At 39.1% G+C, this 23,860-nt stretch overlaps 1 protein-coding gene across 1 annotated transcript in view; it reads left to right on the top strand.

Annotated features, from left to right (window-relative positions):
- The window catches only part of ITFG1 (integrin alpha FG-GAP repeat containing 1), a 65,648-nt gene that overhangs the window by 19,342 nt on the left and 22,446 nt on the right, over positions 1–23,860 (top strand). Inside the window, exons 7-10 of the mRNA XM_069868568.1 lie at positions 1,454–1,515; positions 3,352–3,436; positions 10,918–11,012; positions 16,963–17,135. Of these exons, the coding sequence (XP_069724669.1) occupies positions 1,454–1,515; positions 3,352–3,436; positions 10,918–11,012; positions 16,963–17,135 (415 nt within the window). The remainder of the gene's footprint in view (positions 1–1,453; positions 1,516–3,351; positions 3,437–10,917; positions 11,013–16,962; positions 17,136–23,860) is intronic.

Genomic DNA, 23,860 nt, shown 5'->3' with positions numbered 1-23,860 from the left:
TACAAAGGGAACTAATTTACTGACTTTCAGGAGAAGCTGTTCTGAGGGTGGGAGGGAATTCAGTGCGGAACAGGCATGTTGTTAAATTTAATCCTCTTTAAGCTACTGCAGAGGGCCATATTCAGCACTGATCTCTTGCAAACTAGAGATGTATGGTAGATTGCCTCCTCTGAAAACGGGTCTGCGTTGCTACTCTCAAAACCTGAAGCAAATGTGCACATTAAAATACTTGGTTTGTACAGTGACTGAACAAAGACTTAATTCTGCAAGCACTTCCACATTTTTAATGTAGTAAACATTTTAGCTGTTTTCATTTATCATCTTTCTATTAGCTTTTCGCAGTTTGACTTACATTTAGTATCCTGATTTATTCCTCCTACACTGCAGATAGCTAAATGTGTTCTTTGATTTTGTTAAGTTCCATGACATCTCAGCCACCATGGTTCTGTTATCGGAAAGGGCTGTGAAGGAGTCACCATTCCTGGAGGGATTTAAGAGCCATGTGGATGTGGTGCTTAGGGACAAGGTTTAGTGGTGGAGTTGGCAGTGTCAAGTTTATGGTTGTACTCAATGACCTTAAAGGTCTTTTCCAACCTAAGTGATTCTGTGACTTTGCATTATCCGAGCATAGCTCATATCTGCTTTTTGTATGGTTTTTTTCCACCTTAGGAGCATAATTGTTGCATAAAAACTTGATGCATTTATTTAACCTGGTAATAACTAACTGTGACAAGTTGCATTTCTAGCATAATATAGGGTGAATTATGTCTTGTGTTGGCAGCTATGCCATTTGTCTAATTGTGGGTTAGAGTCGAAAAACACATATAAACATAGGATTACCAGTGGGAATGATGAGTTATTGGTCCCCGGGATGTCATAGGGGACTGGGCAGAGAGAAGATTGCCTAACCAATTAAGTGTGAGAGGTCAGCTCTGCAGTGCAGGCAACTGAGTCAGAGATGTGGTGAGAAAACAGTTACAGTGCCAACAAAACATCTGCTGGAGGTTAGGCATCCTTTTCTATTTGCTGATCGAATGCTGCTTGTTTGCTTTGTACTGAAACCTAATGCCTGCAGAGCCTATTGTGGTATAACCTGCGTGCAGCAGAGCCTGTAACTAATGATAAATTGAGCACAAAATACAGCATGGATGTGCTGCAACCCCACTCCAAATACTTACTTGAACCTCAAAAACTCTTTAGTGGCACTTTGGCCTATTGGAAAGTGAGTTATATTTGTTTATATAGAAGACTTTGAAGGATGCAGATAGTTTTGAGGTGGTTTCAATTTAAATCTTCCTTGTTTAATGTATCTAAACATCACTGGAATATAATATATATTATAAAATATGGATAATATGTTTTATAGAGAAGTTATAGCTGTATTGAATGATCAAACGCTTGTGTGTGGTGTCTTGTGTTAAATCTTTCATTTCTCTTATGTTTTTCCCTGCAGATTTGTTCCTTACTACATCACCAAATTCTGAAACCATTCAGTTTGAGACGTGGGTAAATAAGGTAAGAGAGAAAAACCCAAATGACCAGTCTGTTAAAACCCAAACAAATAGAAAAAAGTCATCTGATATTCCTTGTTTCAGGAATGAGTGGAACCAGTGTTGAGGCACTAACTGCACTATTGGGACCTATGTTAACCAAATATAATAAATGCAATTTAAGGATGGGGAGAAAAAGGTCAATAGATAAATTTTATTTATTTTTGTACTTACTTATTGATTGATTGATTGATTGAGATTCTCCTTTTGTATTGCCTAACATGGCCAGGGTCAGTTAAGCAACCTCATTGTTAATAACAATTAATGAAAGAAGTTGATTTGAAGCTATCCTTTATGCTAATCTGTTATGCAAAAGGACCATCGTTAAGAATCTTGGGGGGTGTGTGTTAAAAGTTTACTTTTTTGTTATAATACCGAGTGCTTAAAATGTTTCTTATTAGCTAAGGAATTAAGTTTTTTACCTGAATATGTATTCATCATATCTCAGTGAGTCAGCTGTAGAATGGAGAATGTAGTCTGCTCTGTGACAATGTGGCCATCCAGGTGCTGAACTGAAAAAGTAGAAAGAAAAAATTTAATAGCTGCCAAATATTCTTCAAATACTAATTTTTAGGCAAAAGTAATGAAAGCTGGACTAGACATGTTTTGGTTTTTTTTTAAAGCAGGGCCATTTTTGTAAAGCGGCAGATCATAGACTTAAAAATGAACAGTTTTTGACTTCAATTAATTTAATTCTTGAGGCATCAAGTCTTAGTGACTACACAGGGCATTTGACCTGTCTCAGGGCGGGGGGGGGGGGGGCGGGGGGAGGGAGAGGAGGAGCGTAATTTTCTTAGAAATTTTGGCTTATCCAGACTCATGTGTAGTAAATATTATCTTACATTATATATTTTGTGTGCATGGATTTGCTTATCTCTAGATAGAAAGAACTGTATTATTTGGAATCAATCAACCCAGTAAAATAGGGCATACATATGGAAAATAAGTGTCCGTGTATATGTATATCCCAATCTTAAAATACTTTAATTGATCTATTAAAAGCTGTTGAATTGCTCTACAAACCTAGGCAATGTAATTCCCTTCCCCTTCACTGATGAATCATAAAATGCTTTTAAAGTATTTGCCTATACGAGAAATGCTTTTCTGGCCAGCTGAGCACAGGCAGAGGTGTCTCTTCAGCATGGAGGTGGTTTGCATCAAATTTTTGTTTTCTGAGTCATCATAAATTACACTGAAGGAAACCACGTATGAACTGTGGAGTCGCATCGTCAACAGCATTAAATTCTACAAATGGAGTATGACATGAGTAAACAATAAGGATAACTACACTGTTAAGGACGTTGGTTTTCTGAGGCAGGGTCCCAGGCCCAAAATAATTCAAGCAAATTCATTGATGGCACAGCATCAGGTTACAGCTGGAGCCAGCTGCCTCTGAGGAGGTACCCCACACAAAGAAATCTCTGGGCAGTTATACCCTGACAGTCCCAAGCTTTCGCAGCGTACTCTTCATGCTGTGAACACGACAGTCAACCCAGTGGTGTGTTACGGCTGGGGTCTGCACATTAGTATTCACAATAACTTCACTATGATTTAGCTTATGTTGCTGAAATAACTCAATATATGGATGTTTGTATTTGAATATTGCTATTACCAGCTTTCCGTAAGATTCCACGAAGAGCTAGAAATGCAAAAACTCAGTCACAGTTTTTTGAGAGTGGATTTTCTCCGTAGCTTATCTACATAAGCACCCTTTATTGATACGTGTTTATTTTGGTTTGGAAAAAAAAATATCCCTTAGCCTGCAATTCACTTTTTCCACCATCTTTGTCCTGTTTGATAGGATGGAAACTTCTCTAAAACTGGAAGAAGTAAGGAAAAGCCCAGTGGTGTGGAAGTTGTTGGACAGTCCGTGTTTGCAGACTTTGGTGAGTTTTAGTCTTCTGAGTGTTTCTTTCTCTTTCACATTTTGGTTAGCTACTCTAAATCAAAGAACAAAGAAAGATATTTAGCTCTAAAAGGTTTTTTTTTCCCCCTTTTTTCTTTAAGTTATTGTATCTATTTGACTGTAAATCTTGAAATATCTGGGAATAATTATGTATAAAGTCAGCTAAGTTCAGTTCCAGCTATCCTACTACATTCTGCATCACGGGTATCGAATTTTGAGTGCCACGCTTAAGGGCTGTCGCTTTGAGGCATGGTACAGTGCCCAACTTAGCTTTATCAGAGATGTGGTTTTTCTGTCATGGTTTTCGTTTTTCCTCAGTCTCATTCTGGAGATACTACTTGAGTATATGCTCATAAATTCTTCACTTGTACAAACTAATAAAGCCAAAATGTAAATTAATTAAAATTACTTGAATAAACATTGATGAATCACGGTAGAATCTTAATGGTTGTAGTTGAAAATTCTGGAAGGCTTTTGGATAGAAGAAAATCTTAATTTATATGTAAATTATTTTTGCAAGAGTTAGTGAAAGCCTGTATTTTTCTATTAGAATGTACTTTTTCAGTCAGTTGCAGCTTATCATTGTATATGTCATGCTACAGAGAACAGGAAAAGTTGGGTTTGTAGTCCAAAATACACTTTTTTTCTATGCACTAAAATAAGAAATTTGCAGCCATAGGGCAGGTGCTACGGGTCTGATTCTGCTGATGGTATTGAATACAAATAACTCCTTAAAGAACTTATTTACTGTATTTATACGACACACGTGTTAATTGTGAGGCTGAGCCTGTCTTTAAATGTTGTCAGATGGTAGCCTTGCTGTGTCATTTTGGTTTAATTTTTAAAATTAAAGTCAGAATCTGTTAGATGCGGAGTCCTGTTCTCTTGCTGCCACTTAGAGTTCTTAAGAGTTCTAGCAAAGCTGTTACTGACAGGTAACTAGAAGACACCTCTACTGGATAGTTAATGATCCTTATCTAGCTGCTATGGATGGGTTTAGAGAGCCATGGCAAATGAAATAAGGTGGAAGCTAAACAATGCTCCGCGTTCTTCTGTGAAATGTTTAACGCGTTTTTCTAAATTGTTTGTAGAGTTGTTTGTAAAATCGGTACTGTTTATCTACACCTACGAACACTGTGAATATCATATCCAAAGGAAAGAATAGTTCTACAGGGTTTCCAACTGAAAAAAAAAAAAAAAGTGTTGAGGTTTTTGGAACCATTCTCCAAGTTGATGTTCTGAATAATGTGTCTTAGTAGGCACTAAGTAGAAATCTGATTTTTTTATGCTTTTATTTTTTGTTAATGATAACAAAGTGGAAAGCATTTTTTTTGTAGGATCATTTTATCTTTGTTAGGTAATTAATGAGCCCAAGAGATGTATCGTAATTCTAGAAATTTATCATAATTAATGGAATGTTAATAAACCCTGGCATATCTTTGCAAGGAGAAGTGGAATTGTTCACATGTTAAAGTTAGTATTTTGAAGTGTGAATAAATTGCATGCATGGTGCTACAGCAGCGCAGAACAGTCTGCAGGGTTTGCACAGCTGAGATTGAAAATAACGGGAGGAAACGTGTGCGGGAAGTTAAGAAATGCATGCAAATAAATGTAGAGGGGCAGCATATATGACAAAGTGGCTGGAGAGGCAAGGTATCATCTGTGGGAGGAGCTGGTGGCTGTAGAGAAGCTGGCTTCTCAGAAATGGCTGTTCTGAAAGGTGTTGGCCGTTTCATCTCTGAGAGAGCACCCAGTACACATCTTGCAGTCTGAGGTTCTTGCTTCCTTTTCCTCAACAAATACATACACACTGTCATCTTTATTCGAGATGGCTCAGGTTCGTCCAGGGTAAAGGAAGGGCAATGGTTTAATGGTCTTTCTGCCTGTTACTTTTCCTAAGAAAGTGAAAAGAATGCTATGAATGTATGTGTGTGTTTTGATAGAGGAACAAAGTTTGTTCTGACAGCTACAGAAGTGTTTGTAGTTATGATTTCAAATGTACTATTTGAGCACTCTTATGACTTTAATTGATATTTTGTATATTTTGTGCTGCACCAGTCTAACAATAAAGAGGCATAATGTCACATTTTTTGAGTAACACTGTGTCTGGGTAACCATGTTTACCCACTGTGCTGTGGCTGCATGTGTTTAGATACTTAAAAATGTAGACATTTATCATAGAGATTCTGCTTGTCGTGAGCTGAAGTTAAAGACAATGCCTTACTAGAGCTGCTTTGTCAGACCTGAGCATCTTGTTTTTCAGTTTTCTGTTTGCAAAATTATGAAATAATGATTGTCAAAAGTTAAAGGAAGTTAAGTTATGGTAGTTTGCAGTTTGAAATAGCAGTCTGGCTATCTATCATGGGGCCTGAAAGAGGTTTCATTGCATAACAAGTCAAAATAGCACAATGAAAATGTAAAGACTATGCTCCCTTCTACTGAAGCAGCTTTTGCCAAACCAAAACACAAAGCAGGCCCTACCTGAGCACTCCGACTCTGCTTTGCACACTGCAAGCATCCTCGCTGTTGCCACTGGGTACAGCTGCTGTGACTAGAAACACGTTCAATATACAGTCACAGTTCTTGTTTCTGTGTTGTCTGCCCTTCCCCTTTCTTCCCCTTCTTGACATTTTCTGTACCTCATAGCTGTTGTGCCAGCTTTGCCATTTACTAAACGTCTCGGAGGATCCCATATTTCTCTGTGCTTTCACTCTCTGCCACTTGTCATTTACTTAACTTCATGTCTATGAGATTCTGCAATGATGCTGGGTCCAGATATGAGCTCAGGGGTATCACTTGTGCTGCCGCCTTCTCATTTCAACCCACCGTTCCATTTGTACACTGTTATACTTCCACAGTCCCAGGTTCTGATTTATTGATTACACCTAAATCTTAGCAAAAGATGTTGCATTTCAGAAGATGACTTTGTCTAACATTATTTCCTGCTTCCACAAGTTTTATTTGCTGTACTCTTTCCAGTGACCATCCAGTAATTAGATGTCATTTGTAAAATGGGGGGAACTTTGAATAAGAACCTGACTGAGAACCTCCAAAAGCAGCTAATTTAGGGTACGGTTTCCTTTCTTAAACTAAGCAGGTTGAACAACAGCTATCAACTAGAAATTATTTAGATAAATGGAGCCAGGAGAAAGGACAATTGGGCGATTCATGAGGAACTGTCACAAGTGTGAGTCTAATCTTGGCACCGAATGTTCCTGAAGTGCTCAAATTATAAAGATATGGGGTTTTTCCAAGAAAAATACGTCTATCTATATGTATCTGAACGGTCTGCTACATTTCTGTATATACACATTTGTGTGCATGTTCTAATGAAAAAATATGCAAAAGCAGGTGTATATGTCTCAATATATTTATGGTAATGGAGTAGACCTAAGACTTTATGTCTAAATTGTAACATCTAAAACAAGTTGCACTCCCCTCTGTTACGTGATAGCAATGACTGGTACATTAACCTGACCAAAGGACAGCGAACAATTGACAAATTTGTGTTGCACTTTTAAAAATAAATCAGAAATGTTTTGTGACATAGTTATTACAAATGGCATTTCAGTTGATTAAGGTGAGCAGAGCTGGGCACTAGAGAATTCTGTGCTTATTTGGCTGACACATTGCTCCAAATAAGTAAGAGCTCTTCATTATTACTTTTTCTATTCTTCTCGTGTCACTATGGTAATTGCAGTGCGGTGGTTGCTATAGCAAAAATGATTAATGCTCTGTTGTTGTTATCTGTGTACGAGCAGAGGCTTTTTATAAGATCTGCTTGTACTGTCTTTGGAAGAAATCAGAGATGTTGGCTAGAATTTTGATAAATAATTGCAATTTTCAAAAGTTTTAATAATCATCACTTAAAATAGTGGAAAAATTTGTTAAAGAAATCTAAGGATTTCAGTGGCACACTCTGGAAGCAAACAAGTTTTTTTTAGTAATGAGATGAACGTGACCTGTATTTTGGACACACAGACCTGTTATTTTCTTGCTACGCTGAAGGTTTACTGAAATTTGTCTTCAAAGTCATGACCCAGAAACAATTAGTATAGAATATTGTGCTGTTTATACAGTGCATTAGTTAATTTTTATAGGAATGGTTAATGTTATAACTCCTATTCAACTATGATTGGTTCAGTTGGTTTATTGGCGAATGATAAATCACCCTTTGTAGTATCTGATCTAAGAATGTAAGAGTTTGGTTAATCAGTCACTGATTTTGCTTAGTTTAGGCAAAGAAATTTGTTGTGGCCTGTGTGTAAAGAGAATAAAACTCAGCTTTCTGAAACCAAGCTAGATCAAACTGTTGATAGTATTCCCATCAGTAAATACAGCACAACTCTTACTTTGTTAAAGTAGCATTTAGCCAATTTCACCTCAGTTCTGTGTTTTGCATGCACCACTTATTTTCTTGGCTGCTGCATTTATCTGTGCAGTCTCCCCTAATTCGAAGTCTGTGTTTACTCCTGCTATGCAAACTTGCTTACTTTTTGGCAAAGCATGGATTGAGATTGTTAAAGTTCTGTGCAAGTCTTTTAGGGACCTGAACTCAAATTTTTATCGTGTTTAAAATCCTGTTATCCAACTAATAATCCTAAGACAGTCTTCTCTGTCCTTCTCCCTACCCAGGAATTGAAGCTACACAATCTCTATTGTCACTATTACGAATTAGCAGACCACACAGTTCCTACATGGCAGTGTTCAGTTGAGCAGGATGCTAGGACCGCAGGGTCAATGTATCTTTCAGAGTAACCTCTGAGACACTGTTTGCCTTTTGTGCAGTCGTTTTAAAACATGTTCTTATGCTGCAGTATATTAACATTGCCATTTGAACATATAACACTATTCAATAACTTTATGTTGTTCTTAATCTGTTTTATAAGCTTTTTTTCCTGCTTTCTCTCTCTAAAATTTACTTTCAGAATAGATTGAGAAGACTTATGTTCTTTGTAAGTGTGAATATTGAAAATCAATGTTAAAGCTTCAGCTGCAAGGTATTTTTCTCTTACATTCTCTCTGGGTGGGGTGCGATCTGCACCATCTGTGTCTTCTAAGTTACTCTTCTTGGGTCGTTAGCACATTGCAGACGTGGGCAAGATGGGAAGAAGGCTTTGTGTCCATGGCTTTTCTTTTAAATACAGTGAGTTAAACCTCATGCCATTGGTCTCAGCCCAGCGGTCCAGCCTGTTCAGATCCCTTTGCAGAGCCTCCCTACCCTCCAGCAGATCGACACTTCCACCCAGCTTAGTGTCATCTGCAAACTTGCTAAGGGTGCACTCGATGCCTTCATCCAGGTCATTGATAAAGACATTGAACAGGGCTGGACCCAGCACTGAGCCCTGGGGACGCCACTTGGAACTGGCCTCCAGCCGGAGTTAACTCCATTTCCCACCACTCTCTGGGCCCTCCAGCCAACCAGTTTTCCACCCAGGAGAGTGTGCGCCTGTCCAGGCCAGAGGCTGACAGTTTCTGAAACAGAATGCTGTGAGAAACTGTGTCAAAGGCTTTACTGAAGTCCAGGAAGATACATCCACAGGTTTTGGGCAGGTTTTTTCCTTCTTGGGTTTTTTGAACAAAGATTGATGCAAGATTTACATTTATATAAACTATTCTACACTGTTAGCCAATATTCTAGTGGGTTTTGTCTTTATTCCTTTTTATTTTTGTCAAAAGTGATAACTGCTGCAATTGATTTGTAAAATGTGTGTTACCATTTTTGGCAGTCTCTGATTTGTCTCCAGAAAATAGCTTTCGATCAGATAACCTCAACAGTGAAAGATGGATCTGTACATCATAAGATGTGCATTAGAAATAAAAACTAGGGAAGAAATAAGAGATAATAGTACAATAGAGATGAAGAATAATGGGCTTTCTTTCTTTTGATTGCTACTTTTCTGTAATAATGTATTTAGTTAATTGCGGGTTTTCTTAAACTCCTCTGCTATGACTTGGAAGATATTCTTGTTCACTGATGTCCTATTTCCAGCTACATTCTCATTAGTGGTGAGGTGAAGTAACTCATGAGGCAGATGGGATGCAGGAAGCTCCTAAAAGTGACTGGGTTTCTCACTTGGAAGTGCTTGGTATTTCCATCACTCCTCCTCCCATTTTGTCCCAACTTCCTTATGTAAAAATGGAAGGACTAGAAACTGAACTGTGCATTGGTGTGGATCTGTGGATACTAAAAGGTGCTCAGCTGCATGGAACTGTAACCTGGCAGGCTGAGAAAGTGTTCCTTACAGTGCAGGTAAAGTATGACGGAACATTTGTGTCAGTAATGTATTGGGGAATGGATAGGAGATTCCATGGTGTTGGCAGACGGTCTAGGTTTTGCATATTAACTATGGAGATTTCATCAAGCAACTTTACAAAATCACTTGATATATCAATACTGAGCTCCTCGGAACTGCACAGGCCAAGGGGCAACTTGAAAAGATGAATTTCTTTATTACACAACAAGCTTTGATTCCATAGCCTGGAAAAGCAGAGTCCCGGACATTTTCCTGGTCTGGCACATGCCAGCTCTCTCACAAGTCAGGTCAGGTTGAAATCAAGACTTGCAGCAGTCGGCATTAATGTGGCACTTCTGGCTGCTGCTTTTGGCTGCTGACATCCACTCACCACCCTGCCCCTCCAGAGAATTCCGGGTGGCTCCTCTCTTGGCTGGAGGGCAGCGCAGCCCTGAACGTGCTGGGCTGGGCTGGGCTGCAGGTTCAGAGGGAACATGGAGGCTTGTCCTGGAGCAGATTATGAACACTGAATTGTTTTGGGTTTTTTTTCATTACATATTGAGTGTCAGAATTCTCGATGGAAATAGACCTTGTTTGTTTGAACATGAAAGGTCATTATTCTGGTAAAGGTTTTGGAAATACATGGATTAAAGGTGCTGGAAGAACATTTTAGAAAACCTGTAAATTACTTGGATTTGCTTAATTGTGTAGGCCTGGAATTTATTCGCCATTGTGTTAGTCAACTGTCCATGTTGTATTTTATCTTATGTTACATATTAACATATTACACGTGAATTCATGACTCTTCTTAGAGTCTTGCTGACAGGACAAGAGTTTAAAACCAGTGCACAACATTAAATAAATTTGTATGGTAGGCTTGTGATGGTAGATTTATATTAATGGTAATTTTCTTCACAACTAAACACAGGGATTGAATAAATTACTAAGCACTTATTCTTCTAAATATATCACATTCGCATTAGAAATAAAATTCAAAATTTTCTCTCCATTATGGGTCAGGCTGAAAATATATCAACAAAGACAGTCTTCAAACAAAAGCCCCAAACTGGGTGAATGGGTTAAGGATTTTGAAAAGGTCAGGTTTCTCTCGTGTATTTTTCACATTTTAAAAAAATAATAAAGTATTCACAGCTGATTATCTCCTGCAAACAGAGTTTCTGATTTTGCAAATACAAAGCTGACTGCCTTTTTTTCTCTTTGACAGATGGGGACGGACAAAGTGAACATTTATTACCAGTCTGTGAAGATAGAACATGTCAAAAAAGTGCCATCTACTTAACTAAGCTAGGATTGAATCAGGTATTGTGAGTTTGAAATTGCAAACTTTCTTCTACTTTCTTGTATGCAAAACACTGCACTCTGTGCACCGTGACTGCCCTAGGACAAGATGACAAACAAGGTTTGTGTTAAGAGTTGAAAACAGAGGCTCTGGAGAGAGTCCAGAGGCTGCCCAGGGAGGTGGTTGAATCACCATCCCTGTAGGTATTTAAAAGTTGGGTAGACAAGGTGAATCAGAATCACCAGGTTGGAAAAGACCCATCGGATCATCGAGTCCAACCATTCCTATCAAATACTAAACCATGCCCCTCAGCACCTCGTCCACCCATCCCTTAAACCCCTCAGGGAGGGTGACTCAACCACCTCCCTGGGCAGCCTCTGCCAGTGCCCAATGACCCTTTCCCTGAAAAATTTCTTTCTGATATCTAGTCTGAACCTACCCTGGCGCAGCTTGAGGCCCTTGCCCCTTGTCTTGTCCCCTGTCACTTGGGAGAAGAGGCCAGCTCCCTTCTCTCTATAACCTTCTCTCAGGTAGTTTAGAGAGTAATAAGGTCTCCCCTCAGCCTCCTCTTCTCAAGGCTAAACAACCCCAGCTCCCTCAACGTCTCCTCGTAAGACTTGTTCTCCAGCCCCTTCACCAGCTTTGTTGCTCTTCTCTGGACATGCTCTAGAGCCTATATATCCACTGTCTCTGTTCAGTCCTTGCTGTAGGGCTGTATGGAGGACTTTTTTAGTGTTAATAAGAATTCTGGTTTCCAGATTTATTTTTCTTTTAAGAAACTTGCTGATCTCGGATCTGAAAGATCACAAATTGAATGCTTGTCTCACTGGAAATATTTTGCCTACAGTAACTGGACCTGGTTCTGTCCTTCCTTCTTGTTTGTTGTGACATTTGATGAAACCAAATGGAAAAACGTTAATACAGTTCCATGATAGGGTGTGATGCATTGGGATGAAATGTGTAGCGATGAGAAAAACACATCTGTAGCATTTGTGGTTCTAAAAATATGCTGTGGAGAGGCACGCAATGGCACATCAGGCTTTGGAGTCGTGCTGGTAGAGTCTCATTCAATACCTGTCAGTCTGCTGTATACTTCTTATGGTGTCTTTGGCACAGCTGGATGGCTACTGGAAAGCCAAGCACATCTAGAAGAATTATTACAAGGATAATCTTTCACCGTAAGTTTTAATCTATTTAATGATTTCATCTTGATAAGTATTAAAAATATCTCAGATTAATTTTTTCGTTATGGATGATAGAGCACAAGTAAAGGCCAACAAAATCCGTACGAGGAGATGCAGACCTACTGAAACTGTAAAAGAATGTGAATGTTTCCATAGCAACAGAAGGATTGCTGTCAGCCCTGGAGCAGAATCCCATACACTGTTTGAGATTGTGGCCGGTGTAAGGATGTCTCAGATTGCTCTAAATTCACCTGCAGACTAATCTGCCAGCTGATTTGGATCTCTCAACTAGATTCTGAAAATTAGACCAAGTTCTCACTGAAACTTGGTTTAAAGTCCCCAGTGCTGTTCATTGTAGAAACTCTAGATATTACAGTGTTCTTAGGAATGACTAATCCTCCTTTTAATTTTGCCAAGTATTTCATTTATTTCCTGAGGCAAACAGTATGATTTCAGTCTCTTCATCTGAGTGTTTCTTTGTGGGCTTGATGACATATCACCTCTCTGTACAACAGAGAGGTTACTGCTATATTCCTTTACAAGTCTAGCAGCTGTGAAGGAGAGCACAACAGTGCATCCTGCAGCAAAGCACGGGTCTCTGTGGTCTGGAGGGGTTGATCTGACAGCACTGATCATCAGCTGCAGTTGGTCACTGTCAGAATTTTCCTTATTCTTCTCTAACATTTTAAAGGGGGAGGGGAATTGCAGCTGCTGTAATTTTCCTAAATCTCAGCTTCTACAACATCTTGTCATCATTTCTGTTCTTTCTCAAAGCGTCTGTGAGGCTGAGCACAACATTCCAGCCTTGAAAATGTGACTTTTACTGCTTTGGTTACTTTTTCCTGTGTTGCTAAGTCAATGCTGGGGTTTGTCGTCTTCCAGGCTTTGAACAACATAAGTTCCTGGGGTAATGGGTAGGAAATTTACTTTGTTTATTTTTGTGCAATAGCAGGTACTGTACTGGATACAGAATTCAGGGGGCCTTCATGCACCCTGAAAGCCTAATGCATGCTGAAATCACGGGATTTATTGTCATATGCAGCTGAGCTACAGTGTGCGCATACAGTACAGGGGGAGCCCCCTAGGATAAGAACTTTGGTTGCTGTGTCCAGTTCTTTCAGGCCACTCTTGGGATGGGATAATGTTTGTCATAGAAAGGAAGAGAAACCGTGACATTTCCAGAAAAGGTGTTGGCCAAGAGGAGGCTGCCAGTTTCCAGACACTTTTCTGGCTCATGGTGGGCTCCCTACCTGGGTCAGGTGGCCTGGAAACGGGCAGCTAACTAGATGGGGTTTGTGCTGCATAGGTTTCTGGCCATGGTTTAAAAATTTGTATGTCTTAATGCCACAGTTTGGGCTCAAAAAAACTGTGAGCAGGCTTTAGAGGAAGAGACCTGCCTTTCCAAATGTATAGAGGAATGAAGACTCTGAAAGAAATTAGCCCTTTTTGAGTTAAGTGGGGTGAGCCGAACTAGTTTTAAGTTTTTTTTAAGTCCCTGAGATCTCTTTTTCCGTATATGAAAGATGCTGTTTGCACAGAGTGATAAGGCATTCTCCCTTCTACTTGTTGAAACACAAGTACTTGAAGAGTTTAGAAGCAAATTTACAAACACTTAAATAAGGTCATTTTTCTTACAATACTTTAGAAAATCATTAATCAGAAGAGTAAAAATATCTATATAAATGTTTTAAGTAAGGGTATTAGTGGTGCCATGCAGTGGAATTTAACAGAAGTAAATCTTGGATTTCTCTGAATGAATGTTATGTGTTCATTTAAATTTTCTGTTCAATGCACTCTTTCCATTATTCAGTCTGTTTTTTCATCTGAGCAAGGTAACAGAAATTATATGATCAGAAAGCTGCAGAAAAATAACTCTGTGTGTCCTCATTGTACCCACCTATTCCAGTCTCGGGGTAAAAGGAAAAAAAAATTAGGTTTAGCCTTTTTCCTATTAAGATACTAACAGCAAACATGAAACTCGATTATCAAATACATTTATATTATTGGCAAACATATTTCCAACTTTTGTCTTCTGTATCATCACAGAATTAGTCTCTTAAATATATGTCCTGATGCACAGGAACAAGTAATTTTGCATTACATTATATGACACTGCTGATTAGAACAGAAATACACAGAATGAGTTTCACCAGAAGTGTGTTTTACTCTGAATTTGAACTATCAGCATAAGTGCTGTGTGGTGCTTGAAAGTGCTCTGGTTACACATCAAACACGGCTGGTGGTTTTGAAATGTCCTACAGCTGTTGCTGTATGGAGTCCCACAGCTGGTTTAGTGAGATGAATGGATCTTACTCTAGCGCTTGGTGGTGGTAGGTGATGTTTGTTTTGCTTACTTATCCCTTTATGTCCCTGCATTTCATTGTAGGCCTTATGATTCTGAAGTGGCTTTCTCTGAATCACTCCTCGAGTAGAGTAAAAACAGAATGCAGATTGGAATTCACCTAAGAATTCATTTTTAATTTTGCTTTTTTAAAGTAGTGTTAGCATACATGGGAACGTTTAGAAAGTATATGATGGATATAATTGGATTTCACTGCAGTGACCGTGTAAAGTAAAAACTATATTATATTTCATGGGTTTGATTTCAATCAGTGTTGTTCAAGATTACAGTATTTTGTGATAATACTGTTTCATCTGTCTTCTGCATGACAAATAAGTGCTACGAAGTCCAGCCCTTTGAAAAATTCCCCTCAGAGTAAAAGTCTTTTTCTTATTTTCCATATCTTCTCATAGATTTTCCAACCCTTCAGCGGCTCACAGTAACTAAACAGGCAAACACACGCTGGGTGGGAAGGGCTGTGTCAAAATATGTTTAACTTCAGCTTTGAGTTTTCATCAGGATCACTGTAGGTGTCGGCACTTACTCAGGCTGACATGCACTGACAACGTGCAGTGTCTGCCAGAACTGTTGCAGGCTCCTAAGCCTTCTGTGGTATCCAAACAAAGTTGACCTCAGTACACGTCTTCAATAATTTGGGAGCTTCTCTGAAACGCACATGGTTTGGATGTACTCTCAAGGGAGCAGTCCATGTGTCACATGCAGTTGCCATGTGGCAGGAATTAAAGCTTGGATGAGAGACATTTAGGATGCTATTAAGTGCTTTTGACGCTGGTGATAGTGATCCTTTAGGATGACACCCTTCTGTCCTTTTTTTGAAGGCAATGTCAATTAGTTAACTATAAGATTACTTCTGGCTTTAAAAATGGCACTGAATTTCCTGTACCATTGAAATGTTGAGCCTAGTACTTCAGCTTCCTAACAACTTGTGAAATTAGTTTGATTTTAATTAAGATAAATGCCTGTTTAGCATCTGTGTAGCACTTGGTGGAAAATAAGTGCAGATATATGCTATTTCTTGTCCTGGAGAAATTATACTTTGCATTTCTTTTGTACTTTCAATTTGATACTGTAATCTTAATTTCCTATCAAACAGTTCAGTATCTGGTGCTGCTGGGGAGACGGGAGGGGAAATGAAGCTCTTGAACTTCTACATATCCATGAATAATAGAATAATTGAAGCTGAAATGAACCTTAGGAGATCCAGCCTCCTGCTTTAAGGAGGGTTAACACTGAATTCAAGGCCAGGTTATTTAGAGCTTTGTCCAGTTAAGCTTTGAAAACTCCCAAGGAGTCTTTCCTAGTTTAGTTATGTGAATTTTTGTTTGTTTGTTTTATCTCTAGTTGGAATTGGCTTTGGATCAGTCTGTGACCATTCTCGCTTGTGCTTTTGCCACATATCTCATCAGGGAGCCTGGTTCCATCTTCTCAGTTATCTCCTTGCAGATATTGGAAAGTCACTATTAGGTCCTCCTTAAATCTGCTGTTCTGCAGGCTTAAAAAGACCTGTGCCCTCAGCCTGTCCTTTAAGTAAATGCTCAGTACCCAATTGTCTTGGTATCTCTTCTCTAAACACTCAATATTTTCAAATCTTTCTTGTGGGGCACGAAACTGGACACAGTATCTAGATGCAGCCTGACAAGTACTGTACAAGTAACCCCTCGCCTCAGTCCACAGGAGCACAAGCAGCATTTACAGTGTAGTAGGCAGTTTGTTGTTGTAGCTGCCACTCGGCTTTAGGTTGCTCTTTACCAGGACCCGTGCACCTGTTCTAGGAGCATCTACCCAACAGTTCTGGGCCGGTCTCCAGCCTGTGCCACTGCTGGGGTTTACTCCCCTGGGCAGGACTTCCTTTGCTGATTGCTTTGAGGTCCCTGTTTGCCCATTCTTGTCCTCCTACGTCCCCTCTGATGGCCACCCTGCCCTGAAGCATTTTGATTGTATTCCCCAATTTGGTGTTGTCCACAAATCTCATGAGGCTGCATCCCTCCTCCTGCTTTAATGTTGCCTATTTCTTTCAATTCCAACAAAAACAAAGGGGCTCAGGATCTCAAGGCCCTGATGGTTTGGGCTTACCTAAACTCAAAGGTTAATACAAATTCCAGGCAAGCCTGGAATTCAGTGAAGTTGTTCCTGAATACCTCTATACACTGGACACATTTCAAAACACAGGTCCTGTATTCTTACAGCCTTACCTATTTTTTCTGTTCTGGATTGATTTAGTGCATTGAAAGTACTTCAAATTAATTTTGCATTTGATGACAGAGTTAAGAAATAGTCCTTATTTCCTTTTTATAAATTTGTAAATTATTAAGAATCCTCATGCAGTGAAAGAATGTCAGCTTTTTTAAAAAAAATAATGAGGTCGTTTTAGTAAATAAAATTGATTTTCTTAACTAGTTGTTCTTTTCTTGTTTTATTTTACAGTGGATTCCAGTCTTGCAAGACTTCAGAAATAAAGACACTCTCTGGGGCTTCGTACCGTATCAAAATGACACATCTTCAGCAGAAATTTCATTTCCAATTACGCTTCATATTGGAGATTACAATATGGATGGCTACCCAGATGCTCTTGCTATACTAAAAAACACATCTGGAAGGTAGAGTATATGTAAGCCTAGAAATAAAGACTATCCAATGCGTGCTTAATTATCAGTGATACAAATTACTAATTTTAGTGCATCTCGTTCATTTTATCAAGTGAACAAGACTTTTAATCTCTGCTAAATGTCTGCTTTTAAAAGGTACCACTTTGGTGGTGTATTTAGAATGTGTGATTGTACAGGCAGAGGCTGTGACTCTTGGTGGGGTTGCATAGAGGAAGGGAAGCATGAAGTATCGTTTCACACGCGCCTTGCGGATCACAGGAGCTGATTATCTCTCCCTTTCCTTTCCTAAATAATCTGTAAAATCCTGACTTAAGCTTTCAGTGTTGGCTAAATACTAGTGCTGAGAGCTGGGGAGCCTGCTCCATGCTGTCACAAGCAGTGAACACTGGTGACTGCTGAAAAATGCAGGACTGGTTTGCTCCTTTTTAGAACCAGGAATTTTAGATACACCTAGTAACCAATCACCAGTGGTTTTATATTGTCCAGACTTCACTGAAATAATTAAACTCCGCATCTCCTAGAAAAACGAAAAGAAGCTTCTAGACTTCTCTGTTAAATTTGTCAATGTAATCTTTCTCCCCCATTTTTTGTCTTCATTACCTGCTTTCCCAGTACTTCGTATGCCACCATCTGGTGTGAGGTGGGAGAGGTCAGGTGGTGATGCTCACGGGGAGACTGTTGTACATGGAGGAGTTGCTGATCCACATAACAGTTGACCTGAGTAGGTGCATGCTGGTGCTGTTCCGCACGTATCACTTGGCTGCAGGATAAACTGAGCCAGCTAATCATAACGCAGGAGCCTGTAGGCAGCTCTCGCTTGGCACCTGGTGATGATACCACTGGCATATCCTTGCCTTTACCTTGAAGCGAAGCAGCATGTTTTCATGTGAACATCTTTTTGCCTGACAGTAGGAATGATTAATAGAATTGTTTACTTCTAAGAAAAACCTAAAAGAGCTTTGGAGACCTAAATGTCAGTGAACCTCACTACAGACCAGATTCCTGCCATGCCCTAGGGGTCTCTCTGATGCTGCACAACTTGCATTTTCCAGCATCAAAAGAGATGTAAGATTATCTATGCTGTGGCCTTTTTCTTCCTTATGTCATCACTTGTAAAAGGTGCTTTAGCCAATACCTTATGGAGTCTCAACATCATCTTTACTGGGATCTGTGACAAATACTTGCACTAGTGCATTACAAGACAAAACAAGTCTCTCTTACAGGTGTATTTATCATCTTTCTCAGTATGGTATTTAGATGGGCTTGGATGCAGGTTGATAGTTTGAATTAATACTTAGTGAGAAAAAGAACTGAGGAGCTCAGCACAGTGTATAGATCCTCTAATGGCTGCCTAAGCATGTCACTCACTGACATTTTTGTGTTAGAGTTCTTCAGGTAGTGACACATGCCTACAAATGACCCAGTTTGAAGAGCTGTGTTCTTATATTCAGCCTGCATGATATGATTCAGAGACACAGCAGTGAGCAGCTGAGCTCTGTCTCTGTACCTCTGAGCCTTAAAATATCTACCACAGCAGCTGTTTATATTCCAGTATGGAGAGAAGGAGGTGATGCTGTCACTGCCCAAAACTTGCACACAAAAAGCTATAGCACCACGGCCTTGAATGTAAGGATTTTCTCTCCACAGCTTTGTTTAGTTGGGAGCATCTTCTGTTCAGCAGCCGTTGACTGAAGACTGCACGCAGTCTAGAGAGCAGATCAGAACTGGTCTTTCATGTGCCACAGAAATAGCATGACATCTAAACTATAAAGCTGTTCTTGTCTTTGTTTACACTTAAGTCCCACAAATCTTGTGGTTTGAGCTGTACTGTAGGCTATCTTCTGATGTGCATCCTTATGGCTAATGCACTTAGAAGGACTTGATGAAGATTCATGGAGTGAAGAAGTTTATTTGGAGTTATTTTATCTTCTAAGATTCTTGGGAGCTTCTCTTCTCTGGCTGGTATATAATTATGGCAATGTAATATATAAAAGACTTAACTAGTTAATAGCTGGTTACTCCTTAAAAGCCTGGGAAGTTACCTGTGTCTCATTGCAATGAGTTACTGGAGTGCACTTCTATCCTCATTCCCCTTGATTCTCAAATTGTTTGTTTATTCAGTTTGCGTGCATCTTGAAGTTATTTTGAAACTTGACTTCAAAGCTGAGTGACACAGTGAGATGTAGGGACTGAAGGTGCTGGCAGATGATTTGACAGGTTATTAAAAGGGAAGTTCAGAGAGCTGTGGAAGTCTGGCAGAAAAAGAGTAAGTAAGAATTAAGAAATACATTGCATGTTAATGCTGTGTATTTCTAGTATTTGGAGAAAAGTGATCAGGGTTTTCATACGCTGGGATGGGACTGAAAGTCACATTTTTTGCACCCACCATCAAACGTCACTTTCAGAGTGATATTAATTTATTGTTTCTGAGATACTTAAGCAAATTCTTCTTTTTAAAACATCTAACTGGGTCATGGAGTGTAGAGAAAAAAGAAGCAGGAATTAAATTTAAAGCTCTTCTTAAATTAGAGCAAATTAAGATGAAAACCTTATTTGATTTTAAACACTTTTGGATCAAGCTGTTTATTTCGTTCTCTGAAGCCTCTCATGCTACATCTACAGATCCAATTTCAGTGATTGATTACTGTGATTAAATGATAAAAGCATTTTTGTAAACTCTTGACCTTGACCTGTGCTATAGTGTAGGAAGCCTAGCTTCTAGTTGCTGCCTGTAACTTAAAGAAATTAAAGGAGGCAGAAACCACTTTATTCATCTGAAAATACTCTGACATGATAATGGAAGAATATGATTAAAATCAATTATATGCTTTCATCACAGTTCAGGAGACCTCTCTTGGATCAAATCCCTAAATACCTACGTCCCACTGAAATAAAGATATGATAGTTAGGCATAACGTTGGTTTCCTGTCCTTCCAGGTGAGTAAGTCAGGAAAATTATTAATAGCTTTAAGTATTCTCAGAACTGTAAGCCTACTCTGTTTAATCTCCTGCCACGTCCTTTTGATTTCAAATACAAACGTGTGACATTCTGACAGCATGGAGACATTCATTAACAGCAACAGCAGAAGAAAGGAGTCTCACGTGTGCTTGCAGGTGTGGTGGGGGTTTGAACCCAGAGACTTGGTGAATTCCAGCAGGTAAAGATCCTAAATTCACAGCAGCCCCGTACACATTTATCTATCCATTATGAATTCTTTTAACTTTTGACCTGAGTGAAAACCTGCACATTAGAATTCCAGTCCACAGATTTTTCTTCAGGCTAGACAGATAGATGAATTTTTCTTCCCTTTAGTTATGAATGTATTAGCAATTGTGTATGTGTATAGAATAATAATAAGTAATGGGATTTTTATCAGTAATTGTCAATTGGTTCATCTCTACTTCCTATCTTATCTAAACTTACACGTTTTTTCACATGCTGGTTTTAAATTGACTCTGGTAGCATTAAAAATGGAAGTACTACACATGAATCTCTGAATACCTATCCTTCTCCCACCTTATTAGATGAAACATATTTTGTTTAACCACTTGTTTCCAAATTAGATGCTAATAATTGGCATCTTGTGATGCAGACATAATCTAAAGAAGCATCTTTTTCAATTATGCTTTTATTCAAAAGGGATGTTTTTCACTGGTAAAGGTAACGGCGATGTTGGACACAATCTCTTGCTCTGACACTGGCGATAAATAACAGTATAGACCGAAACTTTGCAAATTGGATGCCAGACAACAGCGCCCAGGCTGTGGACATCCAGGGATGTGAGGAAAGCTGCAAGGACGTAAGCACATGGTGCTCTTTTTTGTGGGGAAAAGGTCTGTATTTCTGGGGCAAACTTGAAGACTGACCCCCACTGACAAATGAGTGCTTTCTGCTTTTTTCCTGTATTCACAGGTTGCTGCGTGAGTGCATTTGTTTGCTTTTTAGAGGTAGTTATCATGAAATTGTTTCTCGATGCTGTAGAGAATCCTACATAGTCACGATAAAGTCCCTACCTAGTACTTTATCAAGAGATAATGAGATGAAAATACTTGAGGAAAAGGAAAGTCACGCTTACTCAATTGCCATCAAAAAAAGGAAGAACTACCTACACATATGTTAACATATCTGAAATTAATATTTTCAGCAGAAAATACTAATATTTCAAGTGTGTTTTAGTTGGCTAATACTGTTCGAATACTAATGGCAGGATATGTAATTCAAAATTATGGCCAGAAATGTGAGGAAAGTTAAGAATCAAGTTGAATCATTTTGAAGTTAAACATGAGTTTGTAACTTAGTTCCTGACAATACTATCCATTTTTTAAAAAGGAAAAAACAAGGTGGTATAGAAGACACCCAAGTGATATTCTCAAGTTGAAGCAGTTGGTTGGAAGCTACATGTCTGATTAGTTATTTACTCTTCTTATTTCACTTTTCAAAGATGCTTTTAGAGGAAATAAGAGGAATTTAATGCTGGAATGGAAGGCAAAACAATTTGAAGACATCAATAAAATAAATGCCAAGGCATTACCTCGGAAATTGACAGGAAAGAAGGCTCAGCTTTAATTATAAAGCACATAATAGCTAGATTATAAACGGGGGAAAAAAAGCCTTTGCATGGTTCCAGTGGAGTGACAAGTTTCTATAAATTCCACTTAAAAAAATACCCCAAAGTTGAAAGAAGTTTAATATTGCAGTTGATATTTAAACTTTGTTGTATCCCATCTTTCTCACCACTGGTAAGAGTTGTCGTTAGCTTTAGATTTTCATTATTTTCCTTTGTTATCCTGCAAGGTCTTGGTTTTAGTGGTGAGCAGTAACACTGAGTCTTTAAAAAATCAAAATATAAAAATCAGATTTCAGCCTTGCACAACTCATGGTAGTGAATCTAAACCTCTGTGTGTGTACTTGCAGGTTAACATTTAGTTACCATTTCCTGTGCTTAACGTGAACTTTGAGTTCATTTTCCTAGGCAAGCTTGTATTTGTGTTTCCAAAGAGGCCGAATGGATATAAATCAGTTGTAGTACGGAATGAAATTTCCTGCTGCCTATTAAGACAAAGATAAGTAGACTTTCAGCTCTCTTCTGACTCTGTTCTCCAGACTTCTGCTGCTCTGCACAAGGGACACTACACCTGTCAACTTATTCATTTCTTTCCTCTACAAGGTCGCTCTCCTATTGTGCACCCTTCAGTCTTCCACAGCTGTTCAGGAGTTGGGATTGGGGTTTTCTTCCTCTTGTTTGCCTTGTGTTTCTCTTGCTGATGCAGCAGAGCGAAGGAAAGTGGCGTTTTCTTGCCCAGTGCCACTTTCATTGATATTGCCCTTTTTTCTCACAATGCAGCTGGTGTTGTTTTGCTGTGTGTCCAGTTTGTGATGTTGTGACAGTCACTAAACACATGCTATCAAGGAAAGGAAGTAAACAAGGTTCCTGTAATAAAGAAACTCCTGTGTCTATTTGTTCACAAGGCTTATTGTTTAGACTCGAACAATACTCTGTACCCAGTGTAATGCAAGCTTGATAATCTTCTGTCTTTTACATAAGTATCTAATAATTTTTAGCAATTTAAAAAATGTGAATTTAAATAGATTTTTCCCATTGCAGATTCTGAATTATTAACTCTGCAACAGGCAACGAAACTTATTTCTTTTGGTGCCAGACATGTCTTTTCTTGGGGTAGATGTTTTACCCTTCTCTAACTGTTTCTGAAACGGATGGAGCAGAAATAGTAATACTGTGAGATGTGATTCTTAGGAATAGCAAATTATCTGACACATACCATAGAAACAGAGAAAAATAAAAACTCCTAAAGAGAAATGCCATGCGTGTGACTGAATCCTGGAGGCACTGGGTGCGATTAAGATACGGACAGCCACCTTGTCGGCCTCTAAGACAGCAGCATGTTCAAGGTCGCAATGAAGAAGATGTGTTGATTATCGCCCTGGGCTCTAACATGCTTAGCTAGCTTTACAGAATGTTGTGTGCTCTACCTCCTGGCTCTGCCACCAGGAAGGGAGGAGGAGCCTTCATCTGTTCCCGTTGCCCAGGCAATGATGGATTCTAGCGGACTCCCAGCATTCAGACCTGCCAAGGAATCAGGCGCCTAGTTGGTAAAGTCTGAAAGTTTTCCCCGGCCCAGCGAGAGCGGCACTGTTGTAGTGTCAAGGACACTACAGCGCTGTTGCCATTGGTATGCTCAGTGGATCTTGTCTCACCCACTGACTAGTGGGCAAGTATGGATCGTTGCCTAAGAAGGGGGAGTCTGCTGTACTAGACAGTACTCTGCTTGCTTGGTCTGTTTCTTCTCACTATTACAGGCTACCTTCCTGTCAGTAATTATTGTATGTCAGGAAATGCCTGATTTGGTTTGTCTTGTCCTATTTTTACTGTGCTAGTAGATTGGGTTTCGTGTTTTCTATTTTGTTTTGAAACAATGGAAAAATACCTATGGACATTTGGGCTAATCTTAAATTTGTTTAAAACATGATGCAATGGGTAAGAGAATGTCTTAATGGGACTGAAGTGGGAATAAGTTGGTGTAAAATAATGAAAAAGCACTGACGCTTTTAAAGTAGTGTTTAACCTGAAGAACTGTAGAGGGAGTAAGGAAAATAGCAGCTAAGTGCACTTGTACTTATTTCAGAATAAAGTAAGAATATGTTCAGTCTTTTGAGTGGGTGGTTCGTTAACTTATTCCTGCTGATTTGGAGGCAT

This window comes from Phaenicophaeus curvirostris, chromosome 14, assembly GCF_032191515.1.
Source record: "Phaenicophaeus curvirostris isolate KB17595 chromosome 14, BPBGC_Pcur_1.0, whole genome shotgun sequence".
Taxonomy (NCBI): Eukaryota; Metazoa; Chordata; class Aves; order Cuculiformes; family Cuculidae; genus Phaenicophaeus; species Phaenicophaeus curvirostris.
This window is presented reverse-complemented; position numbering and strand designations above follow the sequence as displayed.